Below are 19,864 nucleotides of genomic sequence, written 5' to 3'. Positions count from 1 at the left end.
GACTCCTAACATCCTGGGGTTGAATAAGGTCCCAAGGGTTCGGTTGTTCACCGATTCAAGTGGTACGTGAGTTTGGTTTAGAACATCGTGAGATAGTTCGGTTCCTATCTACCATTGGTGTTAAAGGGAGAACTGTGATAAGCCAACCCTAGTACAAGAGGACTGGGTTGGGCTACCCTATGGTGTACCGGTTGTTATGCCAATAGCAGCGCAAGGCAACTAAGTTGGTATGGAAGAACTGTTGCGCCGCAAGAAATCCTTCTCTATACAAGTTCTTGGACGAGTTTTTTAAACAAAATTTCGATAGGCGAGAGGTGTAAACACCGCGAGGTGTGAAGCGATATCATACTAAACGAAATGACTTTCACTTTCCACAGCAAAAATGAAAGAAAGATAACCTATTCTTGAAATTGCGGTCAGTGGTTTATAACCTGGCAAAATATAGATAAAGAAATCAAAAATATTGGGGGGGGGGGGGGTCGTGGTCTATGCTGAATGTTTTTCTTAGATAGAATTGATGGAAAAAGGGTGCTTGTGTTGTGTTTTTTTGTTTTTTTTAAAGCAACTATACCACTCGACAGCACTGGCCTAGTGGCTAATATATAAATAAAATGCCAAAATGGGTCCATAGCTTACAAGATGTCCAAACCAAAATAGAAGTTGCATGAAGCTACTAGTTATTAAAAAGATCGAAAATTTAAAATCTAATGAACTAGCTATTACAACATGATAAGTTGAATGCTTCCTTCTTCTATTAGTGTATGTGAATCCAATTGTCATTGGCAAATACCAAGCAGCACCTATCAAGCTCTCACCAGGCTCCAGGGTATACTGTCCATAGGCTAAAATGAATTCCAAACATTTCCATCGTAGAGTTGAAGCCAGCATAGTCTTCCAAGTGTAGCTACTATATGATCTCCATATGCAGTGGACTGATTTTGTCCGAGTATTAATTATATGCTCACTCATCAAAAGTAATATGTAGAAGAGGAGTCTGGCTTTAGGTAGGCTTTGCAGGGCAAAAGCCAAGCTTGAGCTGGCTTTAGGAAGGCTTTGCAGGGAAAAAGCCAGGCTTGAGCTGGCTTTAGACAGGCCTTGCAAGGCAAAAGCCAGGAATGAGCTGGCTTTAAGCAGGCTTTGCAAGGCAAAGGCCAGGCTTTGAAATTGTGCCTTTTTGTGATCTTTTAAGCTCAGATCCTTCCCTACTTGAATCTTTACTGTAGACATCATTCTAAACATTGCTAAACCATCCACAAATTGAGCATGAAAGCATGCTAATACCATTGAGAAATGATTCAACAATCTCCAAAAATACCATATGATGGGTTAATCATTTTCCTTAGCATTTGGACGTATTATAAGTAGGATAAATTGTACCACCCCACACCTGCTTATCGTATTTTTTCTGTACACTATCAAAGCACCTCCAAATTGATCATGTGACCATGTTAATACCATTGGAAAGTACCTTAATAGCATACTGAATGGGACAAAGAAACATGCAGGTTTGTGCAGAGTCCAATCCTGTGAAGCCATTAGTCTAGGGTTCTTCTCTTTTCTATCCTAACCCTAAGGTTAGGTGATTGAGATTTGTCAAGATTGATCAATCTTCTCCCTGCACTAGGCAGTTCAGAGAATGAATGAAACTCAGACGTACCTGCAAAAGAGAACACAATGTTAGCTATAAAATCCGCCACTGAGTTGCCTTCTCTAAACACATGTTGAAAGATCACATTGAAGTTGTCCTTCATCTCTATAATTTTCTTCACATCCAACCCTTGAAGAATAGCCTTAGCGTCAGCTACCACATTAGTTGTCACTCCCAGGTCTACTGCCCTAGCATACACCACATCACCTTCATCATCCCTCACACAAAAGCCTAGGAAGCTAGGTCTAGGATTGCCCTTTGAAGCTCCATCAATATTACATTTGTAACAACCATGAAAAGGAAGCTGCCATGTTACTCTTGTAGTGATCAATATAGGTTTATATCCTTCAAAGTATTGAATCATGTCTGGCCATAATAATGGAATATTAGGGATCCAAGCATACCTCACCCTTGCCAGTTGATGCATTGTCCTATTTATCTCATGAATCACCCTATATATGGACATTGAACCACCATGTTTACCTGCATTTCTTCTCTTCCAAAGCTCCCAAGTGATGATAGCTGGTACTGCTTGAAATAATGGCTTTAAATTTGGACAACACTGAGCATACCACCAATGCCTTATAATCTGCTTCAATTGAATCAATTGCACGGAAATTCCAGCAGCCCCCATGAACAAGTTCCATACCTTAGAGGCAGTAGGAGTTGTGACAAATATATGCTCAATGGATTCCTCTTGGGGATGCTGACAACACCAACACCTAGACATCACCATTTGCCCTTGCCTCCTCCACATGTCATCGGTGGCTATTTCTGCCTCCACAATCTCCATAAGAAAAAGGATATCTTGAATGGAAAACCTTTAATCCACATTAACTTGAAGTCCTGATTAGGAACAGCCTTATGCCTTAATATTTGCCTAGCACTGCTAACACTGAACTTGCCTGAAGGAGTTGGCATCCAGTATGGCCTATCCCAATATTCCTCACTGCCTTCATAATGCACATTTAGCCTTATATGTTCTGCAATTTCCTCATTCAAAGTTTGATCTAGCAGCTGATCATCTCATGCTTCCCCTTACCGCAGTTCTGCCACCTCCTGAAGATCTTCATTTAATGGAAAGTCTTCAGGTAATACATGATAAAGTGCACCCAATCCAGTCCAATTTTCATCCCAAATATTAGTTGTTCCACTCTCCAATTCCCATACGATCTCATGTTCTACTTCTTCCCTAGCATTCAGCATTTGTCTCCAAACATGAGACCTTCCCCTAAAATGCACCATTATTGGTAGCTCCTTCTTGCAATAATTATTCCACATGGACTCTTTTTTTGTTTAGGATCCCCTTTCTACATTCAATTATTTATTGAGCCTGGTGTGGAATCACCATCATTACACATTCATTCTTGGTGTGGCTGCTGGTCCAGCAAGCCTTCCTAGCCACCTAGAGTGCACCCTGCCTACTGAAGACCATAACGTAAGTAAATTAGTGCTCCATACGGGGGAAATGAAAGAAGCATTCGTTTGGATCCTCCCACATGTTCAATATTGTTTTAGCGATTTCCCTAGAGATCTTTATCATTAATGCGACCTTCATTTTGCTCATGCTTTGCGATGCGGAGGGCAGCATGCTTTGCGATGCAGAGGAGCTATTATCGTCCAGCTCCCTAACATAAAGCGGCACCGGGTTTTGACCGCATGGAACCGTAGCATGGAGGGACGTCTAATCCTTTTGCCGCCGCAAGGCTGGCTAATCGTACGCAGCATGCTCGAATACGCCTGGTTCTGGAAGGCACATGAGTTAGAACACTATGTTGAATGTGCGACCGACACTACACTACGTAGGTACCTGTGCAGGTGAGGCATCGGTCGGTCCTAGAAATGGTGGCAGTGGCGCGAGGAGTTAACGACTAGACTTGCTGCAACCTAGGGATCACCAGGCAACTCTTTCGCTCTATAGGGATCCGGGGGGGGGGGGCATAGCGCAATTCTTCTTGGAGGAGGGTTGTTTGCCTGGGTGACTTATCCTATCATAATGTACTTCTACCTATTATAGCACTGGCAACCGAAGTCGAGCATACATACGACAATCTTCATGCATGAATAGCCGGGAGGAAAGAAAGGGTGGTAGATGATAATGAGAAAGGGCACTGAGTCTAGACGGGCGGAATGTATGAGCGAAAGGTGTCATGCCATGGAGTGGGAATAGCCCTCGTCTCATGCAAGACAACTAAATTCACCTCGAGGTGCTACCGAAGAACTGAGGGACCTTCTCGAGCACAAGATATATAATTAAGAGATAGAGCTAGCCTATTCGTTATGGGAAATCAATGCTCCGGGCCAAATAGAGCTTACCTATGACACCTGGCTTTCTCCGCCGAGCTTTCTATCGTAAATCGAAAGACGCCCCAAGACAAGGTACAACTGTTGGGAAGGGGACATGATTAATAGAACCTGGCTGGATCCGAGCCAGGATATTGCCTCCCATTCTTAACTTGTTCCGAAATGGTTCGCTCGTGCTAGAGGGAGCATCCCCACTTGGTGATCGTTCCGCTAGTTCACGCAAATACGAAGAAATTATCACGAACGAGCCACATTCAGGGAAACTTGCATGTGTGGTTCTGGACGGGCTTTCCTGAGGTATCTAATAACCTTGCTTCTGCTCGCCGCTGGCGCACCTCTCCTAACTATTGCCCATTATTCTGGAATAATCTTTTTAGGAGGGACAATTTTACATATTTCTGCCAAATCCTTCTATTATTAAGTACGAGTGGTACCATTTCGATGTGTTGCAATTCTTTCGAACAAGAGAGGTTTGATTCTTTTGAATCAATTGTATTAATTCCACTTTCTACTCGCGGTATGCTCTATCTCGGCTTACGATTCAATTGCCATGTATTTAGCTATTGAGCCTCAAAGTTTATGTTTTATGTGATCGCAGCATCAAAAAGAAAGTCTGAATTTTCTACGGAAGCCGGCTCGAAATATTTGATCTTAGGTGTATTTCCCTTTGGAATATTATTTTATGGGTAAGACCGGACAACTACCGATATCTATTAATATATTTTCTTAGAATGTTCTTTAGAAATATATATCTGTCAATCTATATCGTAAACTATCGGATCAGGTATAACTTAGATATGAAACTTGCAGAGCTCATAGGTTGTAATATATTTCTTACGGGGGGAACGAAATCAAAGAATATATAGACTAGTAAAGACCCTCTATGTAGTTATCTATCTAGAGCGATCGATCTACATCTTTTCCCAGAGCCCTGGGGCTATGTCTCGATCTCCTATGTATGAAGTATAAGGGACTAGTTCCTATAGAGATTCCCCTTGGTCTAATTCCACGCCTTATGCCGAAAGGGGAGTCGGCATGGCGTAAAGTGAAGATTGGGGGGAGTAGAAAGAATTCGCTTATGGGATATTCCGAAGGTGTAAGCTAGGCAACGAAAAAGAAGCCCGATACTTCAACTAGAGGAGCGACCAGTTGGTTCACCAAACCCCGACCTAGTGTCACATATTCTCCAGGTTCGAAGGGATCAAGTGCCCAACTAACGACTCCTCCCGAAATTGCGTTATCGAAGCCGAGCCAAGAATGGTCGTTAGTGGACACCCATTACTTTTCACCGGTTAGAGAGGGCTTATTTAATACAATAAGAAACGATATTCACAGGGGCTAGGAAGACTCGATCATAGGAATTTAGAACACCTACATGCTGGTAAGAGAAAACCACCTTGACCAGACCATAGTAAACAAGAATATCGAATCAGGCTGCCCTTTCGCTTGAAAGAATTTACACGCGGCCACCAACTTTCCCAAAATAAGGGGAGATCTGCTGCTTACTGCGCACAAAAACGTCCGACCTATACTATAGTCAAGTCATTCACCTATCTTTCTGATATCCTTTCATTCTGTTCATCAAAATTTATGCTTTGACCCAGTGAAAAATGGGGTTGATGGTGTTGGCTGAAAAGGAGGGAGAGAGGAGAGCCTTAGGCTACGCTCACTTCTGCCTTTTTGTTTAGGTTCTCGAGATTCTCAATTGCTCTTTTTAGTGGGGAGGAATAGCATGTGAATGGCAGTTTTCAGACGAGGGAATCATTCCTCACTAAATAAAAAGAAGTTAGAATCCTTTTATTGATAGAGCTTTCACATTTGCGCATAGAATCATTCTTTGCCCTTCCATTATGTTCTTACGGTAGTTGGGTCGGAATCCGTGTGATGGTTCAAAATTCGTTTCAAATACTCTTCGCATCCCCAGAGAGATAGATTGTTGCCATTGTGCCTTGGTCATCAAAAGGGGCACGAACAACCTTAAAGTACTGTTCTATGTCCCAGAGGTCTTCGAGGCTTGGCATTTCGAATATCGTTGAATGGATGTGGTTCCAGGACTCAAGTCTGGAGTCGCCAGGTGAGACATTCGGTTCACGAACCGGAAACCTATCTACATAGCAAGCTCCTCAATTTGACCCAGTCCGTCACGCTTTGGACATCGCCACCGGGATCGTTGAGGCCCCATGAAGATGGCTCTACTTCTCGGGGAAGACGCGGTACTCATTAGCGAGCGTCTAGTGACAACCGATTACGGATTCCCCTGCCTTTCTACCATAGTCTACACTTGTCCATCAAAATGGTCGACCTTGGCATCAAGTTGGGTCACTCGATCCTTGAGTGTATCATTAACAACAGCCGCCGCTGATAGCACTCCACTGCTATAGTCATGTACATGGTACATCAAGAAGTGAATTAGCATAGATCGAAAGGTTTTTACCCAAAACTCTGCTCTGATACCTCCTAAAATGAAATAGGCACGCGCACGGGTAGAGAGTCTACCTGAGTCATGCGGCCGCAGGTAACGCCTAGTTTATTGTAGCACCTGGGTTCCACCTTCTCCTTGCCTTTCCGAGTTTTGCTTTTGATCTCTCTCTGAGTCACTAGTTAGTTACCTTTTACTACCGATCTTCTCCCTATGCTGTTACTGGACCTACTGGATATTGACCTAAGAGATACTAGAATAGGTACGAGAGGAAGGGATGCTGCTATTCATGGACTGATGCTACCTTTGGATCTAAGAATCATGGAAGACGTAATTGAAATTTGCACCTGGAATTAAATCACATTGGTATAAAGAGTCGGAAAGAAAAAAGAGGAGGAAATAAGCAAGGGACTGAGCGACGAAGCGATGTTTGGAACCCTTCAATTACAAAGTGGAAGATGCCTCTCACAATAGGTAGGATTACTGCATTTCTTATATTTGACTCTTTTATTTGATAATATATATAGGGAGTTGGGCAGGTTGAAGGAGAGGGGAAGTAAATTTAAACATAGTGCCACCATAACCCTAAGAAAACGAGATTGGGTTTGTGTATGTAGACTATCCTTGGAAGTGTCTATTCTACCAAACCACAGGACGCAGCCGTAGATCGAGCCCTAGAAGTCCTCTCCTCGTGGCTACCTGCATTGATATTCGACGAAGTTGCTCTCGACACGAAGGATATACAAGAAAGACCTGCTCTAGATCCCCAAGTCTCCATGGTCGTTCTTTTTAACATCTCTTTCTATTCTTATTATGTAATGCTAAAAGTCATGTCATACTACCCCCTATATCGCATCCTATGTAACATCAAGGAAAGGGAAGGCTCATAGTACTGTGGCAGGAGTTCGATTCCCAACACATTCGCCCTATAGTTGATCTGCCACAGATTGAGGCATATCTTTTTTAGATGGTCACGTCAGTGGCGGCAAGTGGATCATTCATGCGTAGACTTAACTGAAAAAGAAAGATTCCCTTTTTTTACCGACCTTCTTCCCTTGGCTGGTGTTTTAGGTCTTCTTATCCAAGAGGAAACTTTAATCTTGCTTTACATGCCTGAATGTTTATCATTCTTGCCTTCTAAACTTCTTTGTATCGAGGGATGAGGAACCATATTATATTGCATTCCTTAAACCTATGTAGTGAGTCGTGTAGGTGGACTGTTTAAATTAGGACCATACATTGGGATTCTTTTCTCCTCATCGCTAGCCAGTCAAGATGCTATCTCTATTCTCCTTTGTCACTCAACCATCAAAATATGGTATATAATTAACAAACTCTTTTTTTGATATTTACTTAAACTATACTGAACCACCTATCTGTCCATTTTTGGCATTGTCCCGACACTAATGAGTATCACTTAGGGCTTCATTCATGATACACTGCTAGGATCTATAGTGCTTCAGTAGGCCCTACGCACCAGTGTGAGGTTAAAGTTTTAACCAATGTAACATACTATCCATAAACACTGTACTCCCATAATATAATAAGGCAAGAAAGCGAAAAATTTCAAAAAAGTAAAATGGAAAAAGTGCCCCCTTTTGATTAGCCTGTTTCCAAGAGAGAGAAGGTCTTATGGCAATCTCAAGCATACTCAAAATCTGTTATTTGGCATGATCGAGAAACCTATGAACAGTTGTCACCTACATAACCTACCTCCCAGACCAAGGGAAGAAGGTATTAGATCACTTTTGAGAGCCTTTTGTTAAACCAATTCCTTTACTCTTTTTGAATGAATTACAACCAGTAAAGTAATATGGTGGAAGGGGTCCATAGAATAAAAATTACAGCCCGTAAACTAAGGCTACGCTCTCTAGAAGATTTGCTTGGAGGTTTTTTTTTCACTTGGTCGCCTGGTATCTTGAAACCTCTTTGCTTGTGGAGGAATGAGTGGAAAGAGCACTTCGCGAAAGAATCGTGTGGCGCGGTGAAAGGTTTCCCATTGGGGTTTCTGACCCTCTAGGTCTCCACCTACTTGTGGAATAGCGGGTTCCTTGATATTAAGATGTCAAGGTGATCGAAGAAGGCCACAGGTGGAGGCAACCGATGCCTTGATCATTCAATTGACTCCTTGCTGCCAGTCTGTGCTTGCTGTCATGCTGGCAAAAGCAGGGGTTTCGGTCAGTTTTACCTACTATTGGATTTGAACCAATGACTCTCTCTATATGAAAGCGATACTCTAACCGATGAGTCAAGTAGGACAAGCTGAGTCACGTCACCCTATAAGAGAAAGTTGTGCAACCAAAGTAGCCCTTACTATACAAGGGGGCGGAGCGCTAAGAAAGAGAAAGTGTTATCACTATACGAAATGAAGCATCGACTAGCACGCTAAGCTAAGATCAACCAATGTTCGAACGCGGAGCCTTTTTTTCTCGGTCGTCTGTCTTAATGAGTGGATTCCAATTCATGTAGTCGTTCTCTGCTGCATTGGTCTTTTCACTCCCCACTCTCCACCATAACAAAATGTTTCCACTATATCTCAGGAGTAGACAAAGAAAGTACGGCAGGTCCGAGTACGAAGAAATTTACTAAGAAATAGGGCATACAACAATGGATCAATTCATTAAAAAAGATTTGTTCGGATCAGACTAGGATGAACGGGACTGGTATGACCTCTCACTCAGATGTAAGACTCCCGCCGCTGACAGATGTCCCATGCCACCTTTCCTGAAGAGCTATGCCCAAGAATGAATTATGATATAGCGCCGAATAAGCCACTGGTCTATTCCCGACTCGAAATCCATAAAGGACTTTAAGAGAGATAAAATATAGGGCCCTATACCATACATCCTACTGCCTTGGGACAACTGCACGTTACATCATAGCAGCACGACCAAGTGGAGGTGGAAAGCCCTTGTTTAGGTTGGGCGCTAGCTAGCACCTTCTTTATACTAATATAAAATATTGGGCCTTCCCCTTATTTATTAGTATTAGGCAAGTTGCTCGAGGACTTCTACTAGGAAGGAAAGTTCCCTATTATAGGGTCCCTAGTAAAGCCAATTTAATGATGGCCGCTTATATGAGTAAGAAGACGATGCTCCTATTATTGGTGAGCGATCTCCTCTACACGTTATCTTTGGGCGTTTTACTCTCTTTTAAAGAGATTACTATTCAAAGCTCAGAGTATTCGGATGCACGAGCTTTGTTAGAATTCCATCTCCTGTTGAGGAGTTTATGTGAGACAGCGTCAGAATTCTCCGATTTAATAGAGTCAGCAAGATCTGGGTGACCAGAGTGATCAGCAGCTTGATCAGCTTAAGGGGATGTTTCGCAAGTTTGTGAAGACAGATTCTCATCACTCAGTTTTCAGAGCTGAGCATACTGATTCAGTGGTCTCCTTCTCTCCCTATACTTCGAACCAAGACTCTTCTTCAGACTTAGGTTGTCTAGCTTCTAGTCTCAGGGTGCGTAGATCCACCCGTCTTCATTTTCCTATTCATAGGTGTGTATCAACTAAGTCTCTGTCTACTTCCCACGAGTCATTTTTGCAATTTCATACATCTTTTCTAACCTGATACCTTTGTAAAAGCCATATCTCAACCCTCTGGTAGCTCTATGTAGAAAGAAATCGTAGCACTAGAATGGTTTGCTACTTGGGATTTTGTCTCTCTTCCTCTAGGGAAATCAATAGTGGGCTACAAGTGGGTCTATAAAGTCAACAAATATCTGATGGAGTTTTTAAGGGGTTGAAGGCTATATTGGTGGACAACGGATACACACAAGAGTATTGAGTCAAACCCCTTTAGAGATAGGGGAAAGATTTGCCCCAGCTTGGAGAATCGCATCCCCGCGTAACGAATTGCATTGCCAACCTCCTGATTGTCTTCTTATCATTTTTCACTGCATGTTTGGGATATGTTTGGTGTTCAATATATTCCCTGATGTCAATAAACCCTGGTTTACCATTAGGTGCCCTTTCAATAGATAAAAGATCACTATTGAACATGCCGGGAGTCAACTCAAAATTTTCTATTAGGTTGCAATACACTGGGCTGCTTCTTTATTCAATCATGATTGGGCAGACTTTCCCTCATGAATGTTTATCATGGAGGCCAGTGTTGCCAATGCATCCGTGAACTTGTTTTTTCTCTGGGTAGTGGAGAGAAACTGACTTTTTTAAATTGCTCAGTGAGCTTTTCAAGATAAGCATCGGCAAAAGTTTTTCATATTTCGTTTTTAATTTCTTTGAGTTTGGCAAATGATAAGCGTCGAATCCCTAAATACTTCGATTTCTTATATTCCAGGGTCAAGTCAGTTTTTAATCCATGGATACATGCTACTCCAAAAAGCATGAATAGAGGAGGCACATGCCTGCCATTAGAAGAAACCTAAGGCAATTAGTTCATCTTTGAATAGGTAGCCTGGTTAGCCAGACAAGCTAGAGGGACTTCCTGCCATAGAGGAAAGGAAAGACCTGGGACTTGTACTCCCCAACTTGAGAACTTAGCTTATAGCGAAGGGAAGGAGCCGCTTTTTATGCGACAATAATATAGTGAAGAGTGAACCGAGACTCTATTTATTGAGATTTCCTCCGGGTTTCTTCTTCATTCAAGTCTTAATTCAAGGAAGGATAAGTCCTTATCATCCCGATCGGGATAGACGGGCCTGCCTCGCTGCGGGTCAGCACCTCGGGCTCTTTTTTTTCTTTCTGTCTGTCTACAAGCAGAAGGCGTTAATAAAAATGTTCAAGTACAATAGCCATCAAATGTGAATTGATGTTGAGATGGAGTCCTTATGAAGGTATTTTTATTATCAGATGAGGCAGAATCAGAACTTGGAGATCAACCCCAAGGGCTGACTGCAGGAGCAAGGATGGATTTTTGACTGCATGACTTGATTCCTCTTCTTCCACTGAGTGCTCGGGGGGTATAGAAAGCAGGTTGTCAGCAAGCATGACGAGAGGGTGAGGTTCAAAGGAGGAAAGGCTTAGGGTGGATACCTAGGAACCCACAGAGGAGGAAGGACGTAGTAATCGATGAAATTCTTCGGGGTGTTGAAAATCAACATAGATCCAGAGATTCCTGAATAGGGCAACCTTTTGAACTGCTACCGAATTCATGGGTAGGCAAGAGAGAACCAGGAGAAATGAAAGATCTTAGTAGCCACAGGAAAAGAAAGCAAAAGTGATTCTCGTAGTAGAGGCAGGCAAAATGAGAGCTGCCAAAACCGTGAAAACGGGGTTGTGGGAGAGAAATACAAGCGTCGTGCAACTAGGCGAAGTAGCCTGAATGCTACATCCTAGATGGAGAAAGTTCAGTAACTAAAAGCATCACTAGCTTAGGCTCTGACCGCGTGCCTGTTGAAGAATGAGCCGACAACTCATAGTTAGTGGCTTGGTTAAGGGAACCCCCTGGAGGCGTAGCGAAATCGAGTCTTCAAAGGGTAATTGTCATTGCTTATGGACCCGAACCTGGGTGATCTATCCATGACCAGAATGAATCTTGGGTGAAACTAAGTGGAGGTCCGACCGGCTGATATTGAAAAATCAATGGGTGAGTTGTGGTTAGGGGTAAAATGCCACTCGCACCTAGAGCTAGCTGGTTCTCCCCGAAATGCATTGAGGCGCAGCAGTTGACTGAACATCTATGGGTAAAGCATGATTTCGGTGCGGGCAGCGAGAGCGGTACTAAATCGAGGTAAACTCTAAATACTAGATATGACCTCAAAATAAGAGGGGAAAAGGTCGGCTAGTGAGACGATGGGGGATAAGCTTCATCGTCAAGAGGGAAAGAGCACAGATCACCAGCTAAGGCCCCTAAATGACCGCTCAGTGATAAAGGTGGTAAGGGTGCAGAGACAACCAGGAGGTTTGCCTAGAAACAACCACCCTTGAAAGAGTCTATAATAGCTCACTGATCGAGCGCCCTTGCGCTGAAGATGAATGGGGCTAAGTGATCCTGCCGAAGCTGTGGGATGTCAAAATACATCGGCAAGGATATTTTAATTCCTTGTCCACTCTTTCCAGTATTTTTCGAAAAATAGCAATTAGGAATAGAGAATATATATATCAAAGAAAGGTCTAACTATTGGAATCATTTTTTCCATTGCTATTTGATACATTTCAGTCATTCACATTAGTGAATTAGGTGAAAGTGTGTAAAGGGAGGGATTCGAACCATCGGTAAACAAAAGCCTACATAGCAATTCCAATGCTATGCCTTAAACCACTCAGTCATCTCTCCTACATAATGATTATGACCCAAAGACCGAGTGAATAGCGAGTCAGTCATAAACAATTATTGATTGGATAGGTATGACCGATCCATTCTAACTAGAAAAATAGAAATGTTTCATTCCCTTGCCTTCACTGAAATGGCGGGAATCCTTGTTTGATTTTATTGAATATCCTCCTTCCTTGGATTAGTACTAGGACGCATATATCAAAAGCTCAGTGTGAAATTTGAATGAGATATATCTTTCTTTTTTCAAATTCAAAATTGGAGTAATTGAGGTTACGCAAAATCTCCCCCAGAAAAGGAAAAAGTTGAATCTGGAAAAGTATTGTCTAAGGGTAATGTAATTGAGTTAGATTAATTTTTTATCAAACAAGAAAGGAATTCCATTTGTGTATGTTCTCCCAATAAAAAGAAATAAGGTACTCTATTCCATTACGTACATGGATCGGGTTGAAAAACCAGACCCAGTCTCTCTTGGAATCCTGAATATGCCAATAAATAATTAATTGTTGTCACGACCCAAATTGATAAGACGTGATGGGAACCCGGTACCTTACTCAACCGAGTACCAACGTAATGTATCTTTCTTATTACATCATCATATACACGTGACATACGGGCCAAATAGGCCAACAGGATAATTTATAAACTCAAAACATAGGCCGACAAGGCCGTATAATCTTTCACGTACACGACATATGTCTACAAGCCTCTAAGAGTACATAAATGTTATAAAGGTCAGGACAGAGCCCCACCATACCAAACCATACACATCTAAATAATACTGACCAAACAAGCAACTCCGGAGCAAATGGAGTGCACCAATATCTTCTTATGAGGTGATCGCCTACTTGGAGGACTCTCGACTTGTCTATCGAGACATGCGGACATGTAACACAGCGTCCCCATATAAGAGGAACGTCAGTACAAATAATGTACCGAGTATGTAAGGAATAAAAATCAGTAAATAATAGACATGAGAGAAACATGGAGTAAAAGACTTGACTTGTACGTCTGCATAGCCATGTGAATCATTTCATCTTTATAATGTCATTCTTATGCATATAAATATCATACCATGAACAGGTATATGTGTTCATAACATCATCAAGCCTCTGAGGGCACCCGATCATATCATTTCGGCCACTGTGGGCAAATCATCAACGTATACCAGCTGATCAGGTGGTGTTGCGTATATAAAGCCGTAACCTTTTTCCATACCCCATATACATGTAATATATATATATATACGCGTATATAATGCCATCTGGTCATGGGTCAATGTATATGTATAAATGCATGAAATGCGTAAGAAATACGTTAACAATAGTTTCTCGGAATGTCATAAAAATAATATGCCTTAAGAAATACGTTAATAAGATTTTCTCGGAATGTCATAAAAATAATATGCCTTATGAAATATGTTAATAATATTTTCTCGGAATGTCATAAAAATAATATGCCTGTTGGATAAATTTTATCAAATACGTATTGTTCTTAGACCCATGAACAAAAGGTATAATAATAATTCACATGGGAAATCAAGAATATAGACACCCCTAATATTTCTATGAATAGAGTCGTTTATGGAAACTGTGCGTTTGCTCGTTTCTTTCAGTAGCATTTGTGTCATGCAAAAAAGAAAGAAGGGATAGCCTTAACATACCTGGAGTAGGGAAAATCCGTATGATATTCTTGAAAAAGGTCGTACCGTACTCCTTTAGAACCGCAAAATTTTACGTTGCTAAATCTCGTTGGAATCGTTTAGTTGCAAGAAGTCACGTTGTAGTATTTTTGCTAGCATCCGATTGTTGGGTCTTTGTACTCAAAATATTAGAAATGAGTTTAGCATCTAATGGTAGGGTCTTTGGTATTCAAAATGTTAGGAGTGAGTTTAGCATCTGATGGTAGGGTCTTTGGTGTTCAAAATGTTAGAAATGATTTTAGCATCTGATGTAGTATCTTGGGTATTCAAAATGTTAGAAATAAGTTTAGCATATGATGTAGTGTCTTGGTATTGAAAAGGTTAAGAATGAAGTGTTATGTAATTACTTTTCCTCCTAATCACAAATGACTAAGAGTCATTTGTTTGGAAAGTGGCTTGCTGCCACGTTTTTTCCTCGTAGGCTTATCCAATCCAAGATCCTAATTAAGTATTCACTAATTATTAATCTCCCACTAAAATCAATAATTATCTGATTATCTACATAATTAAGAATTATCTGAAATTACATAAAATACTACTCACTTTTAAAACACTTTATACACCTTACTATCATAGCCATATGGTACCTTGTATGGTACTAGTCCATAAATATCGGGTATTATCGCTCTGCCTGTATTTTATCCCAAATCGACAAACTTCGACGGAACTCATTTTCTTTTATTCGCTTACCCTTTCACCTTCATGAATTAACTTATCACTTGTTTAAAATAGCATAATACTTATAACCTCAAAATAATCTCATTCCCGAGCTTACGTCGATTAACCTACGAAGAAATGTTAACGTATGAAAATGCGGGATGTAATATCTCATTTACGAGCTTTCATCAATTTACTTATGGTGTACCTTCACGTACGTAAACATGGGGTGTAACATCACTCCCCCCTTTGGAACATTCGTCCTCGAATGTTGACTGATGCACTTATCATTCTCATAACCCATAGCTCTTGCGAATACTTTAATACTCTTCTTGCTATTTAGGTAACTCTTCAGCGAATAAATCCAAAGGCCAGGGCCTTCCCCCCTTTAGGCCTCTTTCCTACACCATGGCTTGTGACCGGAATCCTTCCAATCTCGTAATTGTTGCTACCTTCTATCATGCAGCATGTATGATACTGACTTTGTAAGTGCGCCTATGCGACACTTCTCTCCTTTTTCCTCCATCTTTTAGCTAATCTCCAGGCCTCGCTTTGTACACATATACAGAGCTTGATAAAACGTCTCTCTGGGCATCTATAGGTATACTGAAGTTCTTCACTCGATATTTTTTTGAACTTACGAATATTACTATACCTTATTTCATAGATCCGTTTATCCATCCGTATGAATTTACTGCATCTAGGTGAGTCATACTATACCATAATTCTTACTTCGATTTATCGTTACTGAGGTCCGCTACTGAGCTCCAGGTTACTTTTGTTACTTATCCCATATGTTTAAATCTAAGTCCTTTAATGCTTTATCATCACTTGTTCATCTTAATAATGACTGCCTAATCTCACCTCATACTTTTGTCCATTCAATATTGATCTATCATCTACCACTGATAACTTGATCTCTTATGTAACACTGCCGCTAGGGGTGATACTAACCGTATTTTATTGCATCCTAATATGACCCACCTTACATGGGTATTTTAATCCCGTACAATTCATGAAATCCACTTCAAGTCATTACTGCATCGAAGTCCCAAACGTCATCCTTTATCTATCACAGTCACACCCTCATTCTACTCTAGATGCTATTAGTCTTAGATTTCTTTGAGTTCATTCAGGCCATGCTGGACTTTCTATAACTTAGAGAAACTATTAGCTCCCTTGTTTCCATGGACTTAATCTCGAGGTCTTATCCATTCTCGTCACCTTCTTACTCCCCGTTTATCCTTCTTACTCCAATCAGAAAACTTTGTTGTTTTACTATACTTTAGCTTGCGACCTATACATATCTATTTATACTATTCACAACCTTCCTTCAACTTGCTTGCACCATAGATTTCATTGTGTTATTCTGGAACATCAAGAGAGACATCACATCATCTCTAACTCTTCTTTGCTATCTTGAATAGATCTTTCAATACTTAGAAACCATAGGTTGGGAGATATGCCGCTGACGACGCTGTTACCATTGTTGGATATTGAATCCCAGTGCTTCTAGCCTTCTACTTGTAGTATGGATTATTCGCAACCTTCTGCATTTGAATATATCCTACGATGTTAACCTTTACCTTACTTACCTTAAAATCTCGCATCACGTCTTCTATGTCTTTCATGACCTTGCTTTAACACATGAATAATTCACATCCACAACTTGAATCTCTATTATAATGCTTGCACCTCCGGTGCCTACACAATCCGATGAGAGCTTCATGCTAACTTCTTATAAGGTTGGTAATCTTCTTACTGGCGTTATCGTAGAGCCGTTATAGAATATGGTTGTTGTACTATCTCTCTTGTGCCTCTGATATTAAGGATGATCCTGCAATGTTCTCAATCATGTTTTCTATAATTGTCTGGGGACAATAATCAGACTCCTGATTTACTTGGTTGATATAGCTCTTTAGTTTCCTCTTCCTTCTGATCAGCCTTTATGTAGGCTTAAGTTATCTTCCAATCTACGACTCATGGCATTTAGTTATTACTTTTAGCCTTTCATGGATGCTATAGAAAACCACGATACAATCTTCTAAAGATTCAATCCTTTGTCTATGATCTGGACCCAATTCCTTCTTTTAACATATACCGGAATCTTCTACGGCTGATCATTAATTGAATAATTCCTTTCGTTCCATATCAGGTTCCTTCAAATGTAAGCAATTGTGTTTCCTAGTCTTGGCCTCTTGTTGCGTGCATACTTAGCTTATTTGAGTTCTCACATATGCTGAGATTTTTGTGCAACTCATATGGTCTCGAATATTAATTTTGATTTTACTCCCCGCTCATTGGCCATGGTAGGTGCCACTTTCTTATGGAGTGCATACAATGTTGTTGTGAGACTGTTGTTATAAGACCATTCTCTCCTTAGGTCACTGAGCTTAGGTTGAAGCCTTCGTCCTTACTTTCTCAGCTATTCTTTCATTGTTGTATTTAGCGAGGACCCTCAGACTCTTGTAAAGATGTGAGCTTATTACAGACCTTTTGATGTCCTTCCTTGCCTATAATTATTTGCAGTTACTTATCTCCACGTCCTTGTGCTTGTAGGGTTGCCTCTGAACTAATATTTTGACTATCTTCCCAGGGGCACTCTCTTTTATTCCCGTAACATTCATACGGTACCTTTAACTACCCCTTTCTCCTATCTGAATATATCTCAAGTATTACAATGACATTACTGCGAGGCTGAATTCATTGTATTTGGTTTTACTATGCTTATCTTACACGATCTATTGATTTGTCTGTATCCTCTTGTCTACCCATAGCTAGGCTCCTCCTGAATCAACTTAACCAATCATTGGTCCATTCCCGTATTAATATTCCTCGTAATCTTTCTTGGGTTATTTCCTTTGTCTTAACTTACCTCTCGCACTGGCTCCTTATTAATTAATAACATCTCAAGTCGGGACCCTTACTTTCTCTCCTTGACGTCGTGTTTGCATAATGTTCTGGAATCGTAGCATATCAGTAGGATTTGAATAAGTGTAATCTCATTCCTTTCTCACTTTTATCGCATTCTTCCTTTATCATTCCATCATTACTAAACCACTTAATTCTAACTTAATGCCACATAACTTCATATTCCCCCCTTTAGGGGAATGCTATGATTTAGAGATATGACGATCTACCTATAGATGTTGTACTTCTTTGTCATTGGCGTCCTTTCTTATCATTAATGACCTTACTTGCCTTGCGGTAATCTTTCTGTACCAAGGATAACATAATTCCTTACTCACGAGGGTGACACTTAGTGTAATTGCCACACTTAGTCCTTTAAGTTTAACTTTGCTCACATTGCTTGCTTTAGGAAAGCGTCTTCATGAATGACCTTTAAGGGTTATTCTTCTGTCGTACATTCTTTTATCATCGGAATGCAATATGAAATTCTTATGGTGCTGACTCTTATTAAATCACTCAATCCCTAATTCATGTTTAGTTTACCTTGTTCACTAGCCCATACTTATTTCGTATTACTTCGGGGTCTAACTTTTCCTTCTGGTAATCACGTTAGAGTCGCGAATTTATTTCTTGAAATAAGGGTGTGACTTTATGGCCTATACTCTTTTATTATTTCAAGGCCTGTCACCTTTCGTCTTTTCCTTCACTTGACTATAGACTATGTAATACTGTCATCATTTTCATTTTTCTTTTTCTATCGTTGTCATCCAGGTATCACATCTTACTTATAATGCGTCACTAACTCATTTCTTATTTCCCGCTAACATTTATGTCTATCACTTTATTCAAAAATCTATAACAAGACATTCTCTTGCTTTTAACTCCCCTTGCTCCATCCATTGGCTTTTTATTTCCTGACATTCTTTCTCTACTAGGGATGAGAGCCATACAAAGATAATATTTATCCCTTTAAGGCTTCCAGTGCCTATCTTTGTAATATTCACATCTGGCTGCACTATTGTAGAGTTCAGCATCTGGGTGTCTCACAAGGAGATCCGTTAGCACATTTGTAATATACTTCAGAAATGTCAACTAACGCAAACAATCCATCTACCATTTTAGGTCACTCTAACCCTAGTCGGATCCTGATATTTGTCCTCCTCTTATACTACTTCTATTAGCTTCCATAGGGCATAAATGAGATGGGTGTGGCCAATTGTACATACCTTTGTTACAATTGCAAATAACTCAAAATGCTTATATTTCTCTGCTTGAATTGTAGATAATGTTCATCTGTACTAACTAGGTACCTCGTACCCCTCTTCACCTTGCTTTATTTACTTGTTGAAACTTGTATCTATCTTCTGAATCTCTCATTGCCTTTCACCATATAGGTGGATAGATATTCCTGCCTTAAGGCTCATTTTCGAAAAGCTCACATGTCTTAGTACACACATGATCTGCAGGGGACCTTATATTTACTAATCATAAACATGATGCAAAATCGAGTTTTTCTTACTCAACTCTTCCACAGCCGTATTCAATCCCTTACCAACCGTCTTTCTGGATATAGGCATCGTTGTATTATGAATAAGATAAAGTATTAGGGAATTGAGTTCTTACAACTAAGCTCTACCACACGATCTAGAGTAAGAAGAAAGAGTGACAGTCTTAAATGCCCTGTAGCCTCCTGTTTATAAGGGTAGTGCACGACACACTCATAAACAAGACTCTACCAGACATGGCTTGTAGACTCCTTAGGACAGAACTGCTCTGATACCACTTTTGTCACGACCCAAACCGAAGGGCCGTGATGGGCACCCGGTACCTTACTAAACCGAGTACCAACGTAACGTATCTTTCTTATTACATCATCATTTACACGTGACATACGGGCCTAATAGGCCAACATGATCATTTATAAACTCAAAACATAGGCCAACAAGGGCGTACAATCTTTCACATACACGACATATGTCTACAAGACT

The 19,864-nt window shown here is 40.7% G+C and overlaps 1 protein-coding gene across 1 annotated transcript; it reads right to left on the bottom strand.

Moving 5' to 3' along the window:
- Window positions 1–1,603: 1,603 nt before the first annotated feature.
- LOC138906359 (uncharacterized) lies at window positions 1,604–2,893 on the bottom strand. Its single transcript, XM_070194924.1, has 4 exons — window positions 2,691–2,893; window positions 2,470–2,597; window positions 1,734–2,014; window positions 1,604–1,657 (listed from the first exon to the last, which is right to left on the bottom strand). Exons 1-4 carry the CDS (start codon window positions 2,891–2,893, stop codon window positions 1,604–1,606), a joined length of 666 nt encoding a protein of 221 aa, XP_070051025.1.
- Window positions 2,894–19,864: the final 16,971 nt, after the last annotated feature.

This window comes from Nicotiana tomentosiformis, chromosome 1 (assembly GCF_000390325.3).
Source record: "Nicotiana tomentosiformis chromosome 1, ASM39032v3, whole genome shotgun sequence".
Lineage (NCBI taxonomy): Eukaryota > Viridiplantae > Streptophyta > Magnoliopsida > Solanales > Solanaceae > Nicotiana > Nicotiana tomentosiformis.
The sequence above is the reverse complement of the archived record's forward strand: the minus strand, read 5'-3'. Positions and strand labels throughout refer to the sequence as shown.

Excerpts from the sequence above, each read along its gene's own strand:
- LOC138906359 (XM_070194924.1), bottom strand. The coding sequence starts at position 2,893 with ATGGTGCATTTTAGGGGAAGGTCTCATGTTTGGAGACAAATGCTGAAT. Across the intron at positions 2,015-2,469 it reads CAAGTTAATGTGGATTAAAG|ACATGATTCAATACTTTGAA; the intron begins GTTTTCCATTCA and ends TATTATGGCCAG. Across the intron at positions 1,658-1,733 it reads AGATGAAGGACAACTTCAAT|GTACGTCTGAGTTTCATTCA; the intron begins GTGATCTTTCAA and ends TCTCTTTTGCAG.